The sequence below is a fragment of the Artibeus jamaicensis genome, unplaced genomic scaffold (assembly GCF_021234435.1).
Source record: "Artibeus jamaicensis isolate MK-2021 breed Jamaican fruit bat unplaced genomic scaffold, CSHL_Jam_final contig_452, whole genome shotgun sequence".
NCBI lineage: Eukaryota > Metazoa > Chordata > Mammalia > Chiroptera > Phyllostomidae > Artibeus > Artibeus jamaicensis.
Genome location: NW_026521837.1, coordinates 19,281,054 through 19,302,925, shown reverse-complemented (window position 1 = coordinate 19,302,925; position 21,872 = coordinate 19,281,054). Strand labels below are relative to the sequence as shown.

At 36.7% G+C, this 21,872-nt stretch overlaps 1 protein-coding gene across 5 annotated transcripts in view; it reads left to right on the top strand.

Moving 5' to 3' along the window:
• Positions 1–21,872, top strand: part of SLC9B1 (solute carrier family 9 member B1) — a 78,877-nt gene that overhangs the window by 17,907 nt on the left and 39,098 nt on the right. For all 5 annotated transcript variants that reach the window (XM_053666430.1, XM_053666431.1, XM_037167918.2 and 2 more), the window contains 2 exons: positions 2,246–2,315; positions 4,974–5,109. In XM_053666430.1, the coding sequence (XP_053522405.1) occupies positions 2,247–2,315; positions 4,974–5,109 (205 nt within the window). In that variant the 5' untranslated portion in view covers position 2,246. The remainder of the gene's footprint in view (positions 1–2,245; positions 2,316–4,973; positions 5,110–21,872) is intronic.

Here is a 21,872-nt window from a genome sequence, read left to right as displayed (position 1 = left end):
TTAAGTGCTTCAATAATGAATCATAGGTGTGCCAAAAGGAGAAGAGGTAGAGCAAGAAATTGAAAACTTATGTGAACAAATAATGAGAGAAAACTTCCAGAGTTTGGTGAAGGAAATAGACTACCACAAAGTCTAGGAAGCCCAGAGAGTCCCAAAGGACTTGGACCCTAAGAGGAACACACCAAGGTACATTATAATTAAGTTAGCCAAGATTAAAGATAAGGAGAGAATCTTAAAAGCAGAAAGAAGAAAGGAGAGAGTTATCTACAAAGGAGTGCCCATAAGACCATCAGCCGATTTCTAAAAAGAAACCTTACAGGTAAGAAGGGGATGGAAAGAAGCATTTGAAGTCATGAAAGGCAAGGACCTACATCCAAGATTACTCTATCCAGCAAGGCTATCATTTAAAATGGAAGGACAGATGAAGTGCTTCCCATATAAGGTCAAGTTAAAGGAGTTCATCATCACCAAGCCATTATATGAAATGTTAAAGGGACTTATCTAAGAAATAGATGACAATAAAGAAAACTATTAACAGTAAAATGATAAACTCACAACTATCAATATCTGAACCTAAAAAACAAAAACAAAAAGTAAGCAAACAACAAGAACAGGAACAGAATCACAGAAATAGCAATCACATGGAGGGTTATCAGTGGAGAAGGGGAGGGGAAAATGGGGGGAAATAGGTACAGGGAATAAGAAGCATAACCAGTAGGCATAAAATAGACAGGGAGAGGTTAAGAAAAGTATAGGAAATAGAGAAACCAAAGAACTTATATGTACAACCCATAGGCATGCAGTGAGGGGTGAGGGAGTGCTGAAGGGTAGGGGGTGCAGGGTGGAAGGGGAATAACAGAGAGAAATAAAATTGGGACAACTGTAATAGCATAATTAATAAAATATACTTTAAAAAAGAAAAGAAGAAACTACAGGGAACCAACAGTGGAAGGGATGAAGCCAAGAATCAAATCAATGATTTGGAACAAAAAGAAGAAAAAAGCAATCAGAAGAGCAGGAATAAAAATTAATCCAAAAAACTGAGGATAGGCTAAGGAACCTCTAAGACACCTTTAAATGTACCAATAGCCAAATCATAGGGATGCCGGAAGGAGAAGAAGAAGAGCAAGAAATTAATTTGACAAAATAATGAAAGAAAACTTCTCTAATGGGGTGAAGGAAATAGACACACAAGTTCAGGAAGCACAAACAATCCCAAACAAGATGAACACAAAGAGGACCACACCAAAACACATCATAATTAAAATGGCAAAGGTTAAAGATAAGGAGAGAATCTTAAAAGCAGCAAGAGAAAAGAAGAGTTACCTGCAAAGGAGTTTCTATAAGACTATCAGCTGATTTTTCAAAAGAAACTTTGCAGGCAAGAAAGGACAAGCAAGAAGTACTCAAAGTGTTGAAAAGCAAGGACCTACAACCTATATCACTCTACCCAGCGAAGCTCTCATTTAGAACGGGAGGTCAGATAAAGCACTTCCCAAACAAGATAAAGGTAAAGGACTTCATCTCACCAAGCCATTATTATATGGAATGCTAAAGGGAATTACATAAGAAAGAGATGATCAAAATGATGAACATTAAAATGGCAACAAATTTGCAATTACCAATAATTGAATCCAAATAACAAACTAAGCAAACTACTAGAACAGGAACAGAATTATAAGTATAGAGATCATTTTGAGGGTTATCAGCTGGGAGGGAAAGGGGGAGAATGAAGGAAAAGGTGGGGGGATTAGGAAACACATATTGGCAGGTACAAAATAGACAGGGGATGTTAAGAACAGTATGGGGGTGGGGAGAACAGTATAGGAAATTGAGTAACCAAAGAACTTATAGGCATGACCCATGGACATCAACTATGATGGGTGGATTGTTGGAGGGAATGGGAGTATCAGGTGGAGGGGGCAAAGGGGGGAAAACTATGACAATTGTAATAGCATGATCAATAAAATACACTTAAGAAAATGATGCCCAGCATTATGAACTATGAAGAAGTATTACATTTGTATGTGATAATGGTTTTTCAATACTTATGCATATGACTTTGGATAATAACTTTAAAATGACTATTGGAACTGCTTCAACTACACAGATATGTGACTTTACTATGATACAAATATATGATTTAAAAAATCATTAAGAAATTAACCCCATTTAACCATGTTTGTTCTCAGATGAGTTTATAGTCCTGTTTTTTCTCTCAAATAATTTTTCTTTTAAATATTAGCATGTATACCACAGAACCAGAAAATGAACATTTGGAGGATAAAAATATCCAATCACCTATAAGATCTGAGGTAAGAACTTAAAACTATACTGTAATATATGATATGAAAATCAACCTGATATTAAAATGTATTTCTAAAGCTTATTTATTAGGTTTCTTTTATATGTCTGGTTAAAAAATGAGAAGTGGTCATTTTAAAAAAGCTAGTTTTATTAGGTCCTCAGAAATGAGCAAAAAGAATAAAAAGATGGAGAGGAATGACTACAGATCATTTTGGAGTTTAAGAGGGTATATTTTAGGAATAATAGAAATGTAGCTTATTATTTCTTGCCATGTCCAGATAAAACTAGGTAATTTAGACTACAAAAAGGTAAAGGTAAATCTAAACTAATTAAAATGTACTATAATCAGCAAGCAAAATAGAACCAGAGATGTGGAAATAAAGAACGAACTGACAGTAACCAGAGGGTAACAGGGAGGGGGTGAATGGGGGAAAGAAGAGGAAGATCAGGTCAAGGAACATGTATAAAGGACCCACAGACAAGAACAATAGGGGGAGGGGGAGGACTGAATGTGGGAGGTGGGGGTGGGTAGGGCAAGGGAGAGTAATGGGAGAAAGATGGGGACCACTGTAACTGAACAAAAATAAAATGTACTATAAACAGATGGGGTAAAATAGGTTTATATTTGTGGGTAAGTGAAACAGTTTATTCTTGTATTATTTATTAATTGTTGTGTTTGCCATATGAACTGTAAAACTATGTTTGCTTCACCCTGTATTTGAAGAGACCCAAGTTTTATTTTTTGCAAGTATATAGAGTCAGTAGACCTTTTGTTGATGTGGTTCTACTAAATAGTAATTGCTTATGTTAGAATTTGAAGTTTTCTATTTTTTGAAATAGAGATTTCTATTGTTTTTAAGGGCCAAAAAGTTCTTTTAAATATTTAAAGTATTCACCACTGATTCCAGTTACTATTTTTATCTCTAAAGACTTCATCTTATTCTATGTCAATTTATCATAAATTCTGCAATAATAAAACAAAGTAATATGGTTTTGCTGTATATGACCTTTCATGCACCCTACTTAAAGTTTACCTTTGTGCCTTTACTTTGGCCCTTTTGTGTAGTGATGGTCTTTATAAAAAAAGGTCTTTACATGAGAACTCCAACAGATCAATCATGATTAGATTTAAAGAACTTGGACCTTAAAGAGCTACATAATTTGTTTACATTCGCTGCTGTTGTGCCACTGTTCCCCCAGTCATTAAATGTTTCCTTTCTTTCCTTACTCTGTCCTTGCTCTCTAGCCTTCCTTACCACTTCTGTTACAATGTGACGTTCTCTCTCTCCTGCACTCAAAGTACTGTATTATCAATACACTCAAAATGCTGCCCTGTGTGCACACACATACGTTCACACACACACACATACCATGATGACTTTAAGGCAAACTTGAAGATTTTTGTTTCAGGGTTAACTCTACTCTGTTCTGTTTTTTGATTTTTTTAATTTTGTTTTTTACCTTGACAAAAAGCTTCTCAACATTTTCACAAACTGTTTTCCCTTAAATCAGCAGTTTCATAATTAGACTACCATTAAAAGTCTGAAAAATTGAGGTATCACCCTTTTTAAAATTAATTAATTAGTTAATTAATTAATTTTTTATTTTTTTATTTTTTTAAATTTTATTTAGTTATTTTTCAAGTACAGTTTTTTGTCTATTTCTCCCATCCCAGCCCCCCCCCGCCCCATGCTCCCCGCCTCCCTACCATTTCCACCCCCCTTAGTTCTCGTCCCTGTGTCCTTCCTATTTGTTTCTCCAACTCCCTCCCCTTTTTTCCCCTTAAATTCCCTTCCTTCTCCCCTCTGGTCACTGTCCCCTTGTTCTCTATTTCAGTGTCTTGGTTTTTATTCTGCTTGCTTGTTTGTTTTGTTGTTTAGCTTCCTGTTAAAGGTGAGATCATATGGTATTTGTCTTTCAACACCTGGCCTATTTCACTCAGCATAATGCTTTCCAGTTCCATCCATGTTGTTGCAAAGGGTAGTGGCTCCTTCTTTCTCTCTGCAGCATAGAATTCCATTGTGTATATGTGCCACAATTTTTTGATCCATTCATTTACTGATGGGCACCTAGGTTGCTTCCAACTCTTGGCTATTGTAAATTGTGCTGCTATGAACATTGTGGTGCATAGGTTCTTTGAAATTGATGTTTTAGGTATCACCCTGAACTATCTAAAATGTTGTCTATAAATAATATGGGAAGCATGAACCCTAACGTTCTGAAGGCTTAATCTGTTTTTCTCATTTTTCTTTCTGTTATATAATTTTTCAAATGAAATGAATCTATGTTAAATTATATTTTACCTCTGCAATTTTGTTGTGTTTTCATTTTAGAAAAGTTTTCTTGAATAATCTCTTGAGTAGGGACACTTATTGAGGAGGGACACTTAACTACTCTACCCACACTATAGGCTCACTTGTTCAGCATGCATAAATCACAAGTGAAAATGGCAGGAACTGAAGTCAAGGTGCCCCGCAAAATGCACAGCTACAGGGTCTCTATGTCAACAACACATATTGATATAGAGCATAAATAGACTTTTGTGTGTGTGATTCTCCATGTCGACAGTAATTGTATAAGCTTAATTAAGAGATTTGATGGTTTCATACATTCATAAAATTATATGGAATTTATACTTCTTAAAAGATTTCTCTGTTTAACTTCAGATTCTCAACGATAGTAACACTAGTAAACAGGAAGAAACTAAGAAAATTGTCTTCTCAAACACGGAGGAAACAAAACCACAGACGAAAAAATGTGCTTGTCCTCCACAAGGAACACTGAATAAATATATTACAAATGGTATGTGAAATAAGAAATGTAAGTGGAGAGAAAATAAGAAATATATTTGATAAATTTTAAGCCACAAACCAGCAAAGCTGCTGCTTACTCTAGGGAACCCAGATGAGACTCTCAGCTCTATGACAAGCAATATGTGGACAGAGAGGAAGTGTTCCCATGCATCTGTCAAAAAAAATTGCTTAACAGATCTATATTTTAATGCTTTATAGCTTTTCATGTTAAATTTTGGGGATTAAAAATAGCTTTAATTTAAAATTTTTATTTAAGACTTATATTTTACATTTATTTTTAAGTCAGATGAAAGGAACACTATATTTCTGACAATATTAACATTCTTATTAAGTTAGGCCCTGCATTTTAAAACATCTGCTGCCTTGTAGAGTTATATAAAACTTGCTTTCCCACCCAAATTTTTAAGTATCTCATTGTCACCAGATATGTATGAGATTTTCTTGATTTCTTCCTGGATATTCCATATGATTAAACTGAAGAGAGATTCTGTCCTCCAGTAGTATAGAGCTTATAAAGAATGAACATTATTTTAAAATATGATGAAGGATAAGCAATTGAAATTTTAAATTTTTAATTTCTTTATTGCTGCTTTGTAAATTTTTTAAAGCAAAGTTTATTAATTGATTTTTTATTTAGTAAAGGCTGCTTTTTAATTAACATTAGTATTTTTAATGCCCTGCATCCAAACTAAACTAGAAAATATCTACCAGTGGAAGTGGTTGGATTCCTTTGTAAATATAATTTCTTCACTTCAGTCTTTTTTTTTAAATTCTCACCCAGGGATATGTTTGTTTGTTTGTTTGTTTGTTTGTTTGTTTGTTTTTTATTTTTCTTGATATATATATAGAGAAACATCAATTGGTTGCCTTTGTATGTGCCCCAACTGGGGATCCAACCTGTGAACTTTTGGTGCACAGGACAACACTCTAACCAACTGAGCCACCAGGCCAGAGCAAAGTTCTGCACTTAGGTCTTACCTGCATGTTTCCATGGCCCTATTTAGTGGGCAGTTTCTACAGAGCAGTTCTCGGGAGTAGAGCTGGGGCCTGTGGAAGAGAGAAAAATGTATTGGTCACCAATGGATTTCCATTGAGGTTGAAGACTTCCCCCTTTGTTTTCTTTCAGTTTTGATTTAGCAATTTTAGAGAAATTTATAGGAAAATGAACTTTTGTATTTTCAGGTGGGGATGTTGTACTCTTTCACTTTCCTTCTCTCTCTTCCTTTCTTTCTCACACACACAGACACACTATGTTCACTTTAAAGAAACCCTTAAATCACCATATACTATGGATAATAGAAAGAATAGAGCTACGATTTCTCTACAAGTCATACTTGATTCACTAATCCCACTGTGCATGTAAGTTAATTTAAATAAGAAATCTAAACTCTCAACCACATGCAGAAATCAGTCTCATGACTTTTAATCACACTGCCTATATCCCTTATTTGGGAAGTGTCTTGCCTAGTCCCAAAGAAATGAATATTCTACAGCAATAGCTTTAAGTTGCAGGCTATTACTTTTTGTTTGTTTGTTTCTTTTTAGTTTACTAAACTAACTTTTTATGAAGTGATTTTTCCTTTAAATAAATGAAAGAAGGGCTTTATTATACTATGATTTTCAAATAATGTGGGGGCCAGAATATCTCCATTAAAATCTTATCTTCAGTTTTATAAAGTAAGAAGTCTTGGAAGTTTAGAGCTCAAAGGTAATAACCCAGACTTCTCCAGACTCTAGTCCAGCTTCATCACTCCAACCTAACAACAAATAAAATGCTGAACAAACTGAAAAATTAACAACTTTTAGTCTCATCAAAGAAGTTAGGTCACAGGGCAAATTACTGCCCCATTCACAAAGATTGGAAACAGGCAGGTAGATATAAAGAATCATAACAGAGCACAGACCTCAGTGGAAAAGAGTACCAGGGCAGGAAAACCAAAACTGTAATAGAAAATTATCTAGAAACCCAGCGTGAGTTAAAAGCTCCAGAGCAGGCAAGTGGTGGCGGTGGCGGAGGTGGGCTCTGGTCCTCCTGGGATGCCCTGGGGCTCTGGGGGGGTCACTGGTTGCTGTGGTCTCAGCGTGACCGCTCAGTTATACACATGGATCAGGAAGGCAGTGGATGCTCTGTTGCACATCCCAGGCCCAGGAAGAACGCGAATGGATTGCTTTAGAGTGGGAATGAAAATTACTTTTTAATGGTACTATTATGGAAAATGCCAAGTAAAGAACTAAGGGTCAGATTGTCCTTGCCTCGTGGCCTTCTATAAGATTTAGCAGATATCTGTTTATTTACTAAGGAAAAACTCAATTTAACTCCTGAAAAGACTGAACATTTTTATAAGAAACTTTTAAACAAGCATGGAATTTAAACCATTTCTCAGATTATCCCCCTAAAACCTTTGAAAATGGAATATAAAACCTATGAGACCAAGCTCCTCCTCCTGGATAGTTTCAACCTCTTGCTTACCGATGCAAGGATCAAGCAGCTCTTACCCTCACCCCTCAGGAGACATCTCTAAGAGAGAGTTCCTTTACCCGTAAATCTTCAAGCCAAGAACTTTTCCAAAGAGATCAACGCATCAATAGGCAAGACTGTCTTAAACATCTCTGAAAGTGGTTCCTGCAGCACTGTACTCATTGGTCATACTGGAATGTAGGCTTGCACATGAAAAAGCTTGCACAGAATGCTGGAGAAGTGGGAGAGCGTGAAGCTCTTGTTTGTGAAACCTGAAAGATAGGTTGCCCTTCCCATCTTTTCTTCATTTGTCAGCAGTCAGGATGAAGTCAAATGAGTGTGTACTCCTAGTTAGAAGAGGAAAAAAAGAAAAGGAAGTACAAAAACAAAAAGAATATACTGAAAAACAAAAAGGAAAGAAAAGTGACAGAAGCCTTATGAAACAGGCTTGAAAGTCTACATAGGCCCTAAATATACAGGAGGCAGCTCCTAAAACTTGTGCTCTTCCAGTGAAGGACACAGGACTCCAGAAGCAAGAGACTCCAAGCCTGAGAAGAAAGAAACCTGGATAGTAAAAACCCAAAATAAAGTGCAAGACGAATTTGAAGAAGAAATTCCATGCTCATTTCAATAGGAGAAACTCTTACCAAAGAAAATGTAGAAATAAGCCCTGGCTGGTGTTGCTCAGTGGTTTGAGCACTTGGCCTGCAAAACAAAAAGTTGCCAATTCTGCTCCCAGTCAGAGCACATGCCTAGGTTGCAGGCCAGGTACCCAGTTGGGGGCATGCGAGAGGCAACCAATCAATGCTTCTCTCACACATGGATAATTCTCCTCCTCTTTTCCTTTCACCCCTTTCTAAAAGTAAACAGATAAAGTTTTTTAAAAAGTAGAAATACAAAAATATGCCACAGGAAAAAAGTCTCCAAAACAGAATCCTGGTCCCAACATACCCGGGGGGAGGAAAGGAAAGGCCTTTCCAGTTTTGGAGACCCCAAAGGCGGCAGAGCCCAGAGCCCAGGTAAAGGCCCAGGAAAGAAGCCGAGAATCAAAGAATAGGCAGAGAAAGAAAGAAACTCTCTTTTGGGGAACAGAACCCAAGACGGACACCCAAAATCCCAGACACCAAGTTCTTCACTACGGCTAATAAATCTGCAAGAGAAGCTCAACAAGGACCCCAGTCGACCTAAAAATCAGTGACTCAACCAGGAGGACACATCAGAGCTGCCTGGAAAGCTTCTGAGAAATACCCAGGTCCTGACCCCATCATAACCTTCTCCAGGAGTGCGGCCTCAACTTAAACATGTTTAAAACCTCCACAATATTCATAGGTGTAAGAGCCAGTAGTTTGAGTCCATATTTTAAATTGCTCTTCTGTGTATTTGCCAGTAAAATAGAAAATGCAGTGCTTCTGTTAAAGTGTAACATTTGCTCATGAGTAAATTAAAACAAACTGAAACCTCCACGGGGAATCCAGTCATGATGATGGGAGCTCTCCTTTGTATAGGAGCTGCCATCTGGCAAGGGCAGAGGGAAAGTAACCACCATGAAATAACCAGGGCACTCTATTCTTCGCAAGACCCATCCTCAAGAGAAACTTTTATCAGACCCTAACCTACGGGACTTTTATCAGAGCCCAACCTGTCTGGGAGAAGATAAATACCAACTCCAGTCCCCTCTAGCCATCCTGTGTAACCTAAGAAGATAAGAAAAGACCTGAGAGGCACTAGTGAAGTTCACAGCCCAAAGGCACAGACTCACTAACCAACTGAGAACTAATCATAGGACTACAGAGCTCCTCCCTCCCAACACACCTTACCACCATATTCCAAAGGTTCTTTTACCCAGGACATCATGTTCACCTTTAAACAAAAATATACACAATGTACTCAAAAGCAAAAAACACAAAACAAAAAAAAGGAGTTTGAAGAGACAGAGAAAGCATCAGACCTAGACAGACCCAGATATGGCAGGGATATTGGAATTATGACACCATGAATTCAAAACAACTATAACTAATATTCTAAGAGCTCCAATGGAAATGGAGATAACATGTAAAAATAAATTGGTAATGTAAGCAGGGAGATAAAAGTTATAAGAAAGAATTCAAAATAAATGCTAGAAATTAAAAGTACAAAACAAATAAAGAATGCATTTCAGACCAGGATGGTGTGGCTAACTAAGTGCTGGCCTGGAAACCAAAGGGTCGCTGTTCAATTCCCAGTCAGGGCACATGCCTGAGTTGTGGACCAGGTTCTCAGTAGGGGGCACATGAGAGGCAACCACACATTGATGTTTCTTCCCCTCTCTTCTTCCTTTCCCCTCTCTCTAAAAATAAATAAATAAAATATTAAAAAATGCATATAAAAAAAGAATGCATTTGATGGGTTCATTAGTAGACTGTATACAACTGAGGAAAGAATAACTGAGCTTGGGGATATGTCTATAGAAACTTATAAAACCGAAAAGCAAAGAGAAAAATGATGGAGAAAAAAGAAAATAGAATATCCAAGAACTGTGGGGCAGTTACAAAAGGTGTAACATACATGTATTGGGAACACAAGAAGAGAGACAAAAAGCACCAGAGGATGATTGAGGTAATAGTTTTCCCCAAATGTCAGATAGAAAAATCACACAGATCCAGGCATTTCGGAGAACATGAAGCAGGGTAAATACCAAAAAACTACATTTAGGTATATTTAACTTTCAGGAAATCAAAGATAAAAAAGAAATGTTGAAAGAAGCCAAAAGAAAAAAAAACCTTACTCTTATAGGGAACCAAAAGTAAGAATTACATCTCAGTGGATTGACTGCTGGCTTGCAAAGCAAAGGGTTGTTGGTTTGAGTCCCAGTCAGGGCACATTCTGGGTTGCAATCCAGGTCCCCAGTGGGGGGCACACGAGAGGCAACCATGCATTGACACTTCTCTCCCTCTCTTTCTCCTTCCCTTCCCCCTCTCTAAAAATAAATAAATAAAACCTTTTTAAAAAAGAAGGAGAAAGCATGACCCATGTACTCACATATACTCTTTAAAGAGACCCACCTCAGAACAAAAGATATACTTAAATTGAAAATGAAGGGACGGAAAAAATATTTCATGCAAATAGAAACAAAAAAAAAAAAGCTGGGGTAGCAATACTTGTCTCAGACACAATAGACTTCAACACAAAGGCCACAAGAGGCAAAGAAGGTCACTACATAATACTAAGGGGTCTGACCCAACAAGAAGCTATAACCCTTGTAAACATATATCCACTCAACGTAGGAGCGCCTGAAAATATAAAGAAAAATTCTTGAGTATTAAGAGAGAGGTCAACAGCAATAGTCAGAGTAGGGGATTTTAACACTCCACTGACGTCAATGGATAGATCTTCCAGACAGATATATCAACAAGTCAACAGCGACCTTAAACGACACACTGAATCAGTGGATTTAACTGATATTTATAAAACATTTCATCTAAAAGCAGCAGAACACACATTCTTATCAAAGGCATGTGGAACATTCTCAAAGATACACAATACATTAGGATGCAAAATAAGCCTTAATGAATTCAAGAAGATTGGAATCACATCAAGCATCTTCCCTGATCGCAATGATATGAAACTAGAAATCAATTACAATGAAAAAACTGAAAAACATTAAAATACATGGAGGCTAAATAGATGTTATTAAACAGTGAATGGATTAACAATGAGATATAAGAAGAAATCAAAAGTTACCAGGAGACAAACAAAAATGAACACACAACACCCAGAATCTAGGTGACATAACAAAAGCAGTCCTCAGAGGTATGCTCATAGCATTATAGGCCTACTTTAAAGAATAGAAGCAATCTCAAACCATCTAACCCTACACATAACAACACTAACGAGTAACAAACACAGCCCAGAGTAAGTGGAAGGAAGGAAATAATAAAGAGGAGAACAGAAATAAATGGCATACAGACAAAAAATACAAAAGAACAATGAAACCAAGAGCTGGTTTTTTTTGAAAAGATATACAAAATTGACAAAACTTTAACTAGACTCATCAGGAAAAAGGGGGGACCCAAATTAATAAAATCAGAAATGAAAGAGCAAAAGTGACAACTGAAACCACAGAAATACAAAGGAGTATAAGAAAATATTATTATGGCCTATACATGCCAAAAAATTGAACAACGTGGGTGAAGTGAACAAATTCCTAGAAACATGAACTTCTGCAACTTTATCAGGAAAAATGAGATAACCTGAATAGACTGATAATAACTATTGAAATTGAAGCAGTAATCCAAAAACACCAGCAAACAAAAGTCCTGGACCAGATGGATTCATAGGTGAATTTTATCAAACATTTAAAGAACTTTGTAACTCAGTGCATTGAGTGCAGGCTTGGGAACCAAAGAACCATGGTTCGATTCCCAATCAGGGCACATGCCTAGGTTGCAGGCCAGTTTCTAACAGGGGACGCATGAGAAGCAACCGTTCATTGATATTTCTCTTCCTCTCTCCTTCCCTTCCCCTCTAAAGATAAATAAATAAAATCTTTAAAAAAAGAACTAACACCTCTCCTTCTCAAACTATTCTAAAAAATTCAAGAGGAGGGAAGACTTCCAACTCATTTTTCAAGGCCATCATTATCCTAATTCCAAAACCAGAAAAGAAACTACAATGAAAGAAAATTATAGGCCAATGTCCCTGATGAACACAGATGCAAAAATCCTTAACAAAATATTAGCAAACTGGATCCATTAATACATTTCAAAAACCATACACAATGATAAACTGGGATTTATTCTGGGGGTGTAAGGTCAGTCCAATATTTGCAAATCAATAAACAAAATGAAGGATAAAATCACATGATCATATTAATGGGTACAGAAAAGCATTTGATTAAATCCAACACCCACTTATGATTAGAAAACAAGAACAAAGTGGGAATAGAGGGATCAGACATCAACATAATAAAGTCTACATATGACAGACTCACAGCCAACATCATACTCCATGGCAAAAACTAAAAGCATTTTCCTTAAGGTCAGGAAGAAGACAGAGCGTGCACTTTCACTTCTCTTATTCAACATAATACTGCAAGTACTAGCCACAGCAATCAGATAAGAAGAAGAAATAAAAGGCATCCAAATTGGAAAGGAAGAAATAAAGTTGTCATTATTCACAGATGACATGATATTGTGTACAGAAGACCCTAAGACTCCACCAAAAAACTCTAATAAATAAATTTGGCAAAGTAGCAGGACACAAAATAAATATTAAGAAATTTGTGGTATTTTTATTTACTAATAATGAATTGTCATAGAAATTAAGAAAACAATTTTATTTACTGTTGCAACAAAATAATTAGGTACCTAGGAATAAATTTAACCAAGTAGGTAAGATACCTGTACTCAAAAAATTATAAGATACTGGAGAGATTGAAGAAGATACAAATAAGTGGAACTATATACCATGTGGATGGATAGGGAATAATTAGCATTGTTAAGATGTCCACACTACCCAAAGAAAGCTACAGATTCAATGCAATTTCTATAAAATTGCCAATGGCATATCTCACAGATCTAAAACAAATATTCCAAAAATTATATGGAACTACAAAAGATCCCAAATAGCCTCAGCTGTTTTTGTATGTTCTTGAGAAAGAAGAACTAAGTTGATTTGAGGTATCACAAAACCTCATATCAAACTACACTACAAGCCATAGTAATCAAAATAGCATAGTATTGGCACAGAACAAGCATATAGGTCAATGGAACAGAACAGAAAGCCCACAGATAAGTCCACACCTGTATGGTCAATTAATATTTGACAAGAGAGGCAAAAACATACAATGGGGTAAAGACAGCCTATCCAATAAAGTGTTGAGAAAATTGGACAGATACATGCAGAAAAATGAAACTAGACCATCAACTTACATCATGCACAATCATAAACTTCAAATGGATTGAAAACTTAAATGTCAGTCTCAAAACTGTGGGAGGAACTCCATTCAGCAGAATTCTCCCATCTACCTCAGATAAGAAATAAGTCATCCCAGACACAATCTTGTTGTTCTGGCAGGAAAGGGGGTGGCAATTCCCTCTAGTGGAGAACGCCCTGAGCCCTTCTCTCAAATGGCTTTTTTGGGGATGGTATGTGTAGGTGTATACAGCATACACGCATAGCTCATCAATCAATGTCAAAAGTCTATAGTCACACAAAAACAGATATTATCTATAGATAACAATTGAAGGAACACAGAGATTTGTCATAGGTCAGGGTCTCTTAGTCATGCTGATGCCAGAGGGTCTTTAAGACGTGTTTCATGAGATAAGGAGTTTCCTCCTATGCCGTGAACCTAAACATCCGGTTTATATCACCACAGCTATACAAAACAAAGCAGAGCAAACTTCAAAGGACACAATGTATTTATCAGGCCTGATTCCCATGGGAACCCTTAGTATTAGAGTTGGGTCATGTCTGCCACCTTTGTTACCTGGTTTTCCAGGGCGACTTACTAGCCCCTTTCAGAGCCTGCTATCTTGGGGCTGCAATCTCTGAAAGCACACATGGAGTGTTCCCCAACACAAAACCATAAAAAGCCTAGAAGAAAATATAGGCAGTAAAGTCCTGGACATTGCTTATAGCAATATTTTACCAGACATATCTCCCAGACAAGGGGAACAAAAGAAAAAATAAACAAATGGGACTAAACCAAACTAAAAAGTTTTGCACAGCAAAGGAAAATATCAACATAGTAAAAAGACAACCCACAGAATGGGAGAACATATTTACCAACAGAACTGATAAGGGTTAATATTCAAAATGTATAAAGAACTTATACAACTCAACACCAAATAAATTTAAAAATGAGCAGAGGACCAGAATAGGCACTTCTCCCAAAAGGACATACAGATGGCCAACAGACATATGAAAAGATGCTCAATGTCACTAAGCATCAGAGAAATACAAATTAAAACTGCAATGAGATACCATGTCACACCTGTCAGAATGGTTACCCATCATCAGTAAATCAGCAAACAAGTACTTGTGAGGATGTGGAAAAAGGGAAACACATTTGTCCTGTTGATGGGAATGCAGATTGGTACAGACATTGTGGAAAGCAGTATAGAGATACCTCAAATAATTATAAATGGATCTTTCTTTTGACCCAGAAATCCCACTACTGGGAATATATCAAAAGGAACCCAAAACACTAGTTCAGAAGAACATAACCCTAGGTACATTGCTGTGTTATTCACAGTCTCCAAGATATGGAAGCAATCCAAGTGTCCATGAGTAGATGAGTGGTTAAAACAACTATGGGACATTTACACAATGGAATACTACTTGGCCATGAAAAAGAAGAAAGTTTTACCCTTTGCAACAGTATGGATGGACCTGGAGAACATTATGCTAAGTGAAATAAGCCAGAGAGAGAAAGACAAATACCATATGATTTCTCTCATATGTGGAATTTAATGAACAAACTGAACTAACAAGCCAAATAGAGACTCATAGATAGAGAGCAGACTGATAGCTAAGGTAGGGGTAGGGTAGGGGTGAAGGAATTGAGCAAAAAAGAAAAAGGAATTGTGGACATGGACAATGGTGTGGTGATGGCTGGGTTAAAGGGGGACTAAATGGTAATGGACAAAATAAAATAATTTTTTAATATTCAGAATTTAAAATATATAAATAATGTAATATCTGAATACAAAAAGTGGGCATAGGTTGGATGGATCAAGGAAAAAAGACTAGTGGACGTGGACAACAATGTGGTGATTGTGGGGGGACAGGAGGTATAAAGGGGCTAAATGGCAATGGAAAAAATGCAGTAAGAATAATCATTTAAAAAATGGGCCAAGGATCTGAATAGTCACTTCTCCAAAGAGAACATACAGATGGCCAATATACATATTAAAAAAAAATGCTCAATGTCACTAATCATCAGAGAGATGCAAGTAAAGAGATATGAGATATCACCTCATGCCTGTCAGAATGACCATCATCAATAAATCAACAAAAAATAAGTGTTGGTGAGGATGTGCACTCACCAGCAAAAGGGTTCCCTTGTGCACTTCCACAAAGGGGAACTCTTGTGCACTGTTGGTGGTAATACAGACTGGTGCAGGCACTGTGGAAAAGAGTATGAAGCTTCCTCAAAAAAATTAAAAATGGAACTGCTTTTTGCCGTAGTTATCTTACTTCTAGCAATATATATGAGGAAACTTGAAATACTAATCTGAAAGAATACATGCACCCCTATTTTCATTGTAGTGTTATTTACAATAACCGAGATGTGAAAACAGCCCAAGTGCCCATCAGTGGATGGGTGGATAGAAAAGCTGTGGTACATTTACACGATTGAATACTACTTGGCTGTAAAAAAGGAAATCTTACCTTTTGCAACAGCATGGATGGACCTGGAGGTTATTATGCTGAGTGAAATAAGCCAGTTAGAGAAAAACAAATACCATATGATCTCACTTATATATGGAACCTAATGAATAAAGTTAATTGATGAACAAGATAGAAATAGTGGCATGGACACATGGAACAGACTGAAAGTTGTCAGGAAAAGGGGTTTGGGGGTCTGGATGAAAGAAGGTGAAGGGATTAAGCAAAACACACGCACACATAACAAGCAGACACAAACAACTGCGCTGATAGCCAGAGGGAAAGAGGGGTCGATGTAGTTGGAGGTTGGCAAAGGAGAGGTAAATAGGAAAGGAAAGAGATTTTGCTCTTGGTGATGGGAGCATGATGCAGTGTACAGATGATGTTTTGTTCAGTTGTGTACTTGAAACCTGTATGTTTTTCTGAACCAGTGTCATCCCAATAAATTCAAAAATGCACTTCTAAATAACACATCAGCCAAAGAAGAAACTTCAAGAGATATTTTAAAGTATTTTGAACTACTTGTAAAGGAAAATACAACTTGTCAGAACTTGGGGATGCAGTGAAAGCAGTGCATAGATAGAAAATTATATCATTGATGCATACATTAGAAAAGAGGAAAGACCTAAAAATGAATCTAAGTATATACCCTAGGAAACTAGAAAAAGAAGCTGAATAAAAGCAGCAGAAGAAAAGAAATAAAATTTTGAGTGGATAACAATGAAATTGATAACAAGAAATCAAAAGAGAAAAGTAATAAAACTAACAGATATTTAAAACATAAGTAGCATCATTAAGTCTTTAGCTAGACTAAGAAAAAAAGAGAGCAAAGACAAATCACTAATATCAGAAATGAAGGAGGGGATATCACTGGAGATCCCATAGACAGTAAAAGGATAATAAAGGCACATTGTGAACAACTCTTTGCCCACAAATTTGATAACCTAGACAAAATGGACCAATTTCTTCAAAGGTACAATCTGCCAAAATGCACACAAGAAGAAATGGATTATCTGAATGGGCTTTTATCTATTAAAGAAATTGAATCAACAATTAGTAACCTCCCAAAACAGAAAGCACCAGACTCAGATGGCTTCACTGGTGAATTTTCAAAGCATTTCCACAGGGGTGTCCAACCTGAGGCCCATGGGCCACATGTGGCTCAGGACGCCTATGAGTGCAGCCCAACACAAAATCATAAATTTACTTAAAACATTAGATTTTTTATGATTATGTGTTGCAATGTATCTAATGTGTGGCCCAAGACAACTTTTCCTCTTCCAGTGTGGCCCAGAGACACCAAAAGGATGGATACTCATGACATTATACCAATTCTCTACAATCTATTCCAGAAGATAGATAGAAGCAGAGGGATACTTCTCAATTCATTCTTTGAGGACGGTATTACCCTCATACCAAAACCAAAGACTTTACAAGAAAAGAAAACTAGAGACCAATATGTCCCAAGAACATAGGTGCAGAAATCCTCAGCAAAATACTAACAAATCAGACTCAACAGTGTATAAAAATTATGTCACAACCATGTGGGAATTACCCTATGGTTCACATTTGAAAATTATTTAATTTTCACATCAACCAGCTAAAGAAGAAAAATCATATGATAATATCTAGGTTAAGGAAAGGCATTTGACAAAATACAACACCTATTCATGATTTAAAAGGAAAAAAGCCTCATCAGGTAGGAATAGAATGAAACTTCCTCACTTTGATAAAGAACATGAAATAAAAATCAACAGCCCCCATCACTTAATGGTGAGAAAATAGCTGTCCCACTAAGATCAGGAACAAGATAATCATTCCCTCTCTCACCACTCCTTTCAAATATCTTACTGAAAGTCCTACCTAATAAAATAAGAAAAGAAAAAAATAAAAGGTATACAGATTGGAAAGGAAGAAATAAAAGTGCCTTTGCAGATGACGTGATTGCCTATGTACAAAATCCTAAAAAATCAAGGAGAAAATATTTCTAAATCAACCCCTAAGCCAATGCAGTCGTAACTCTGAGATACAGCAGGTTCAGTTCCAGACCACTGCAATAAAGCAAAGAATAAAGCGAGTCCCACGAAGTTTTTGATTTCTCGGTGCTCGTGAACAGTGATGTTTAGACTGCACTGTGTGGCCCATTGAGTGTGCAATAATATTATGTCTTTTAAAAATCAATGTAAATACCTTAATTTAAAATACTTTATTGCTGAAAAAGTCTTATTATCTGAACCTTTAGCAAGTCATGGTTTTATTGCTGGTGGAGGATCTTGCCTTGATTTTGGTGTCTTCTGACTGATCAGTTGCTGAAGGTTGGGGTGGCTGTGGCAATTTCCTAAAGTGAGATAACAATAAAGGCTACAACATAAATTGACCCTTTCCTTTTTCCTTTTTATTAAATTTATTGGCACTGATTAATAAAATTAAACAGGTTTCAGGTGCACAATTCTACAATATTTCATCTGTACACTGTATTCTGTGTTCATCACCCAGACTCCCATTCACAAACAATTTCTGTTGCATGTGGTGTTGTTTGGTAGGATGTTACCCACAGTAGAACTCCTTTCAAAACTGTAGTCAATCCTGTCAAATTCTGCCACTGCTTTGTCAACTAAGTGTGTGTAATAGTCTAAATCCTTTGTTGTCATTTTAACAATTTTCATTGCATCTTCACCAGAAGTAGATTCCATCTCAAAAAACCACCTTCCTTGCTCATTTATAAGAAGCAACTTTTCATCCATTAAAGTTTTATCATGAGATTGTAGCAATTCAGTCACATTTTCAGGCTCCACTTCTAATTCTAGTTCTCTTGGTATTTCTACCACATCTGCTGTTACTTCCTTCACTGAAGTCTTGAACCTATTAAAGTCATCCATGAGGATTGGAATTAACTTCTTCCAAATTCCTATTCATATTGATAATTTGACCTTTTCTCATGAATCACAAATATGCTTAATAACATCTAGAAGGGTGCATCCTTTCTGGGTTTTTGATGTACTCTGCCCAGATCCACTAGAGATATTACTATCTATGGCAACTATAGCATTATGAAATGTATTTCTTAATAAGACTTGAAAATAGAAATTACTTCTTGGTTCATGGGCAACAGAATGGTTGTTCTGTTAGCAAGCATGAAAACAGCATTAATCTCATTGTACATCTCCATCATACTGTTGGGTAACCAGCTGCATTGTCAATGAGCACTAATATTTTCAAAGGAAACTTTTTTCAGCAGTAAGTCTCAATAATGGGCTTAAATATCGAATAAAGCATGTTACAAAGAGATGTGCTATCATTGTAGCTTTGTTCCATTTATAGAGCACAGGCAGAAGTAGATTTAGCATAATTCCTATAGAACCTAGGATTTTTTGGAATGAAAAATGAGCATTGGCTTCAACTTAAAGTCATCCTCTGTGTTAGCACTGAACAAAAGAGTCAGCCCGCCCTTTGAAACTTTGAAGCCAGCCATTGATTTCTCCTCGCTATCTGTGAAAGGCCTAGAAGGAATCTTCTTTGGTTATAAGGCTGTTTCATCTACACTGAAAATCTGTTGTTTGGTGTAGCCACCTGCATTATCTTAGCTAGATCTTCTGGGTAACTTGCTACAGCTTCTACATCAGCACTTTTTCCTTAAACTAGATGACCAACATTAGTTAGCTTCAAACTTTTCTTCTGCAGCTTGTTCACCTTTCTCGGCTTTTATAGAACTGAAGAGAATTAGAGGCTTGCTCTGCATTAGGCTTTGGCTTAAGTGAATGCTGCGGCTGGTTTGATCTTTTACCCAGACCACTAACACTTTTTTCATCTCAGCAATAAAACTGTTTCACTTTCCTACCATTTGCATGTTCACTGGAGCAGTACTTTCTGTTTCCATCAAAAACTTTTGCTTTGGCCCTGGCTCGTGTGGCTCAGTGAATTGAGCACCAGCCTGTGAGCCAAAGGATTCCCAGTAAAAGTCCCCAGTAGGGGGCGTGCAAGAGGCAACCACACACTGATGTTTCCCTCCCTCTCGTACCCCCTTCCCCTGTCTCTAAAAATAAATAAATAGAAATCTTTTTTTAAAAAAACTTTTTCCTTGCATTCACAACTTGCCTAATTGTTAGGTGCAAGAGGCCTAGCTTCAGCTTATCTCAGCTTTCTACATGCCTTCCTCACTAAGCTTAATCATTTCTAGCTTTTGATTTAAAATGCGTGATGACCTATCTATTTTTTATAACTGAAAGTATGTACCTTTTGACTTCCTTCACCCATTTCCTCCACCACCCACACCCCATGCCTCTGGCAATCGGCAATCTGTTCTCTGTATTATGATCTCGGTTTTGTTTTTTATATACCTACCACACACGAGATTGTACGGTATTTGTCCTTCTCTGACTTTCACGTAGCATAATGCCCTCAAAGTCAATCCATTTTGTCACAAATGACAAACTTTTCTTCTTTTTATGACTGAATAATATTCCACTTTATATATACACCTCATTTTCTGTATCCTTTTATTCATTAATAGGCACATAGGTCATTTCCATGTCTTGGCTATTGTAAGTAATGCTGCAGTGAAGATGGTAGTACACATCTGTTTTTCAGTTGGTGTGTTCTTTCCTTCTTATTTTATATAAATACCCAAAAGTGGAATTGCTGGATCCAAAAGGGGTCACAGAGAAAGAATGTGCTTAAGCTGTTTAAAGAACCTGAAAAAGGATTAGAAATTATTATTTATAGTAACTAAATGTAGCCATTTAATTCACAGATGGCAATTTGCAGTGTAACTATCCATCTTTATAAATATCTATGTCACTAATCATCAGAGACATGCGAAGTAAAACCACAGAGATACCACCTCATACCTGTCAGCATGGCTATCATCAATAAATCAACAATCGGGAAATGCTGTTGAGGATGTGTAGAAAAGGGAACCCTTGTGCACTGTTGGTGGGAATGCAGACTGGTGCAGCCACTGTGGAAAACAGTATAGAGTTATCTCAAAAAATTATAAATAGAACTGTCTTATCACCTAGTGATTCTATGTCTGGGAATATATATATGAAGAAACCTGAAACACTAATTTAAAAGAATATACATGTATGTAGCCATGTGTTCATTACAGCATTATTACAATAGCCAAGATTTGAAAGTAGCCCAAGTGCCCATTGGCAGATGAATGGATCAAAAAGCCACAATACATTTACACAATTGAATACTATGCCGCTGTTTAAAAAGAAGGAAATCTTTCCTTTTGTGACAGTATGGATAGACCTGGTTAGTATTGTGCTAAGCGAAATAAGCCAGTCAGATAAAGACAAATACCATATGATTTCACTTATATGTGGAATCTAATCAACAAAAACTAACAAACAAAACAGAAACAGACTCAATACAGATACAATACATATAACAGACTGGCAGCTGTCAGAGGGGAGAGCAGGTTGGGGACTGGGTGACAAAGATGAAAAGATTAAGAAAAAAACCCTCATAGTCACAGCCACCAGTATAGTGATGACTAGAAGGAAAGCAGGTGGAGGAGATAAAAAAGGATAATGCGGGCGTGGGTGGTGATGGAAGGAGACTTGACTTGGCGTAGTGAACACACAATGTTCACTATACAGACAATAAGTTATAGAATTGTATACCTGAAACCTATATAATTTGATTAAGCAATATCACTCCCATAGATTCATTAAAAAAAATAAAGTACTTATGTTAGATTAAAAAATAAAAACCTATGCATTTCACTGTTAGTAGGGCCTTTCCTTTGCATCTAGTTGCCAGAAATAAGATGTCTACTACTTTGTCCTTACTCACCTTGTCCACCTCTGCTTCCGATACATAACTAAGGTACTTTATGTCATCCCCAAACTCGGTTTCACTTTTTCCAGCCCTTACCTCCTTTAATAATTTATGCCAAATAGCGACTGAGTTAT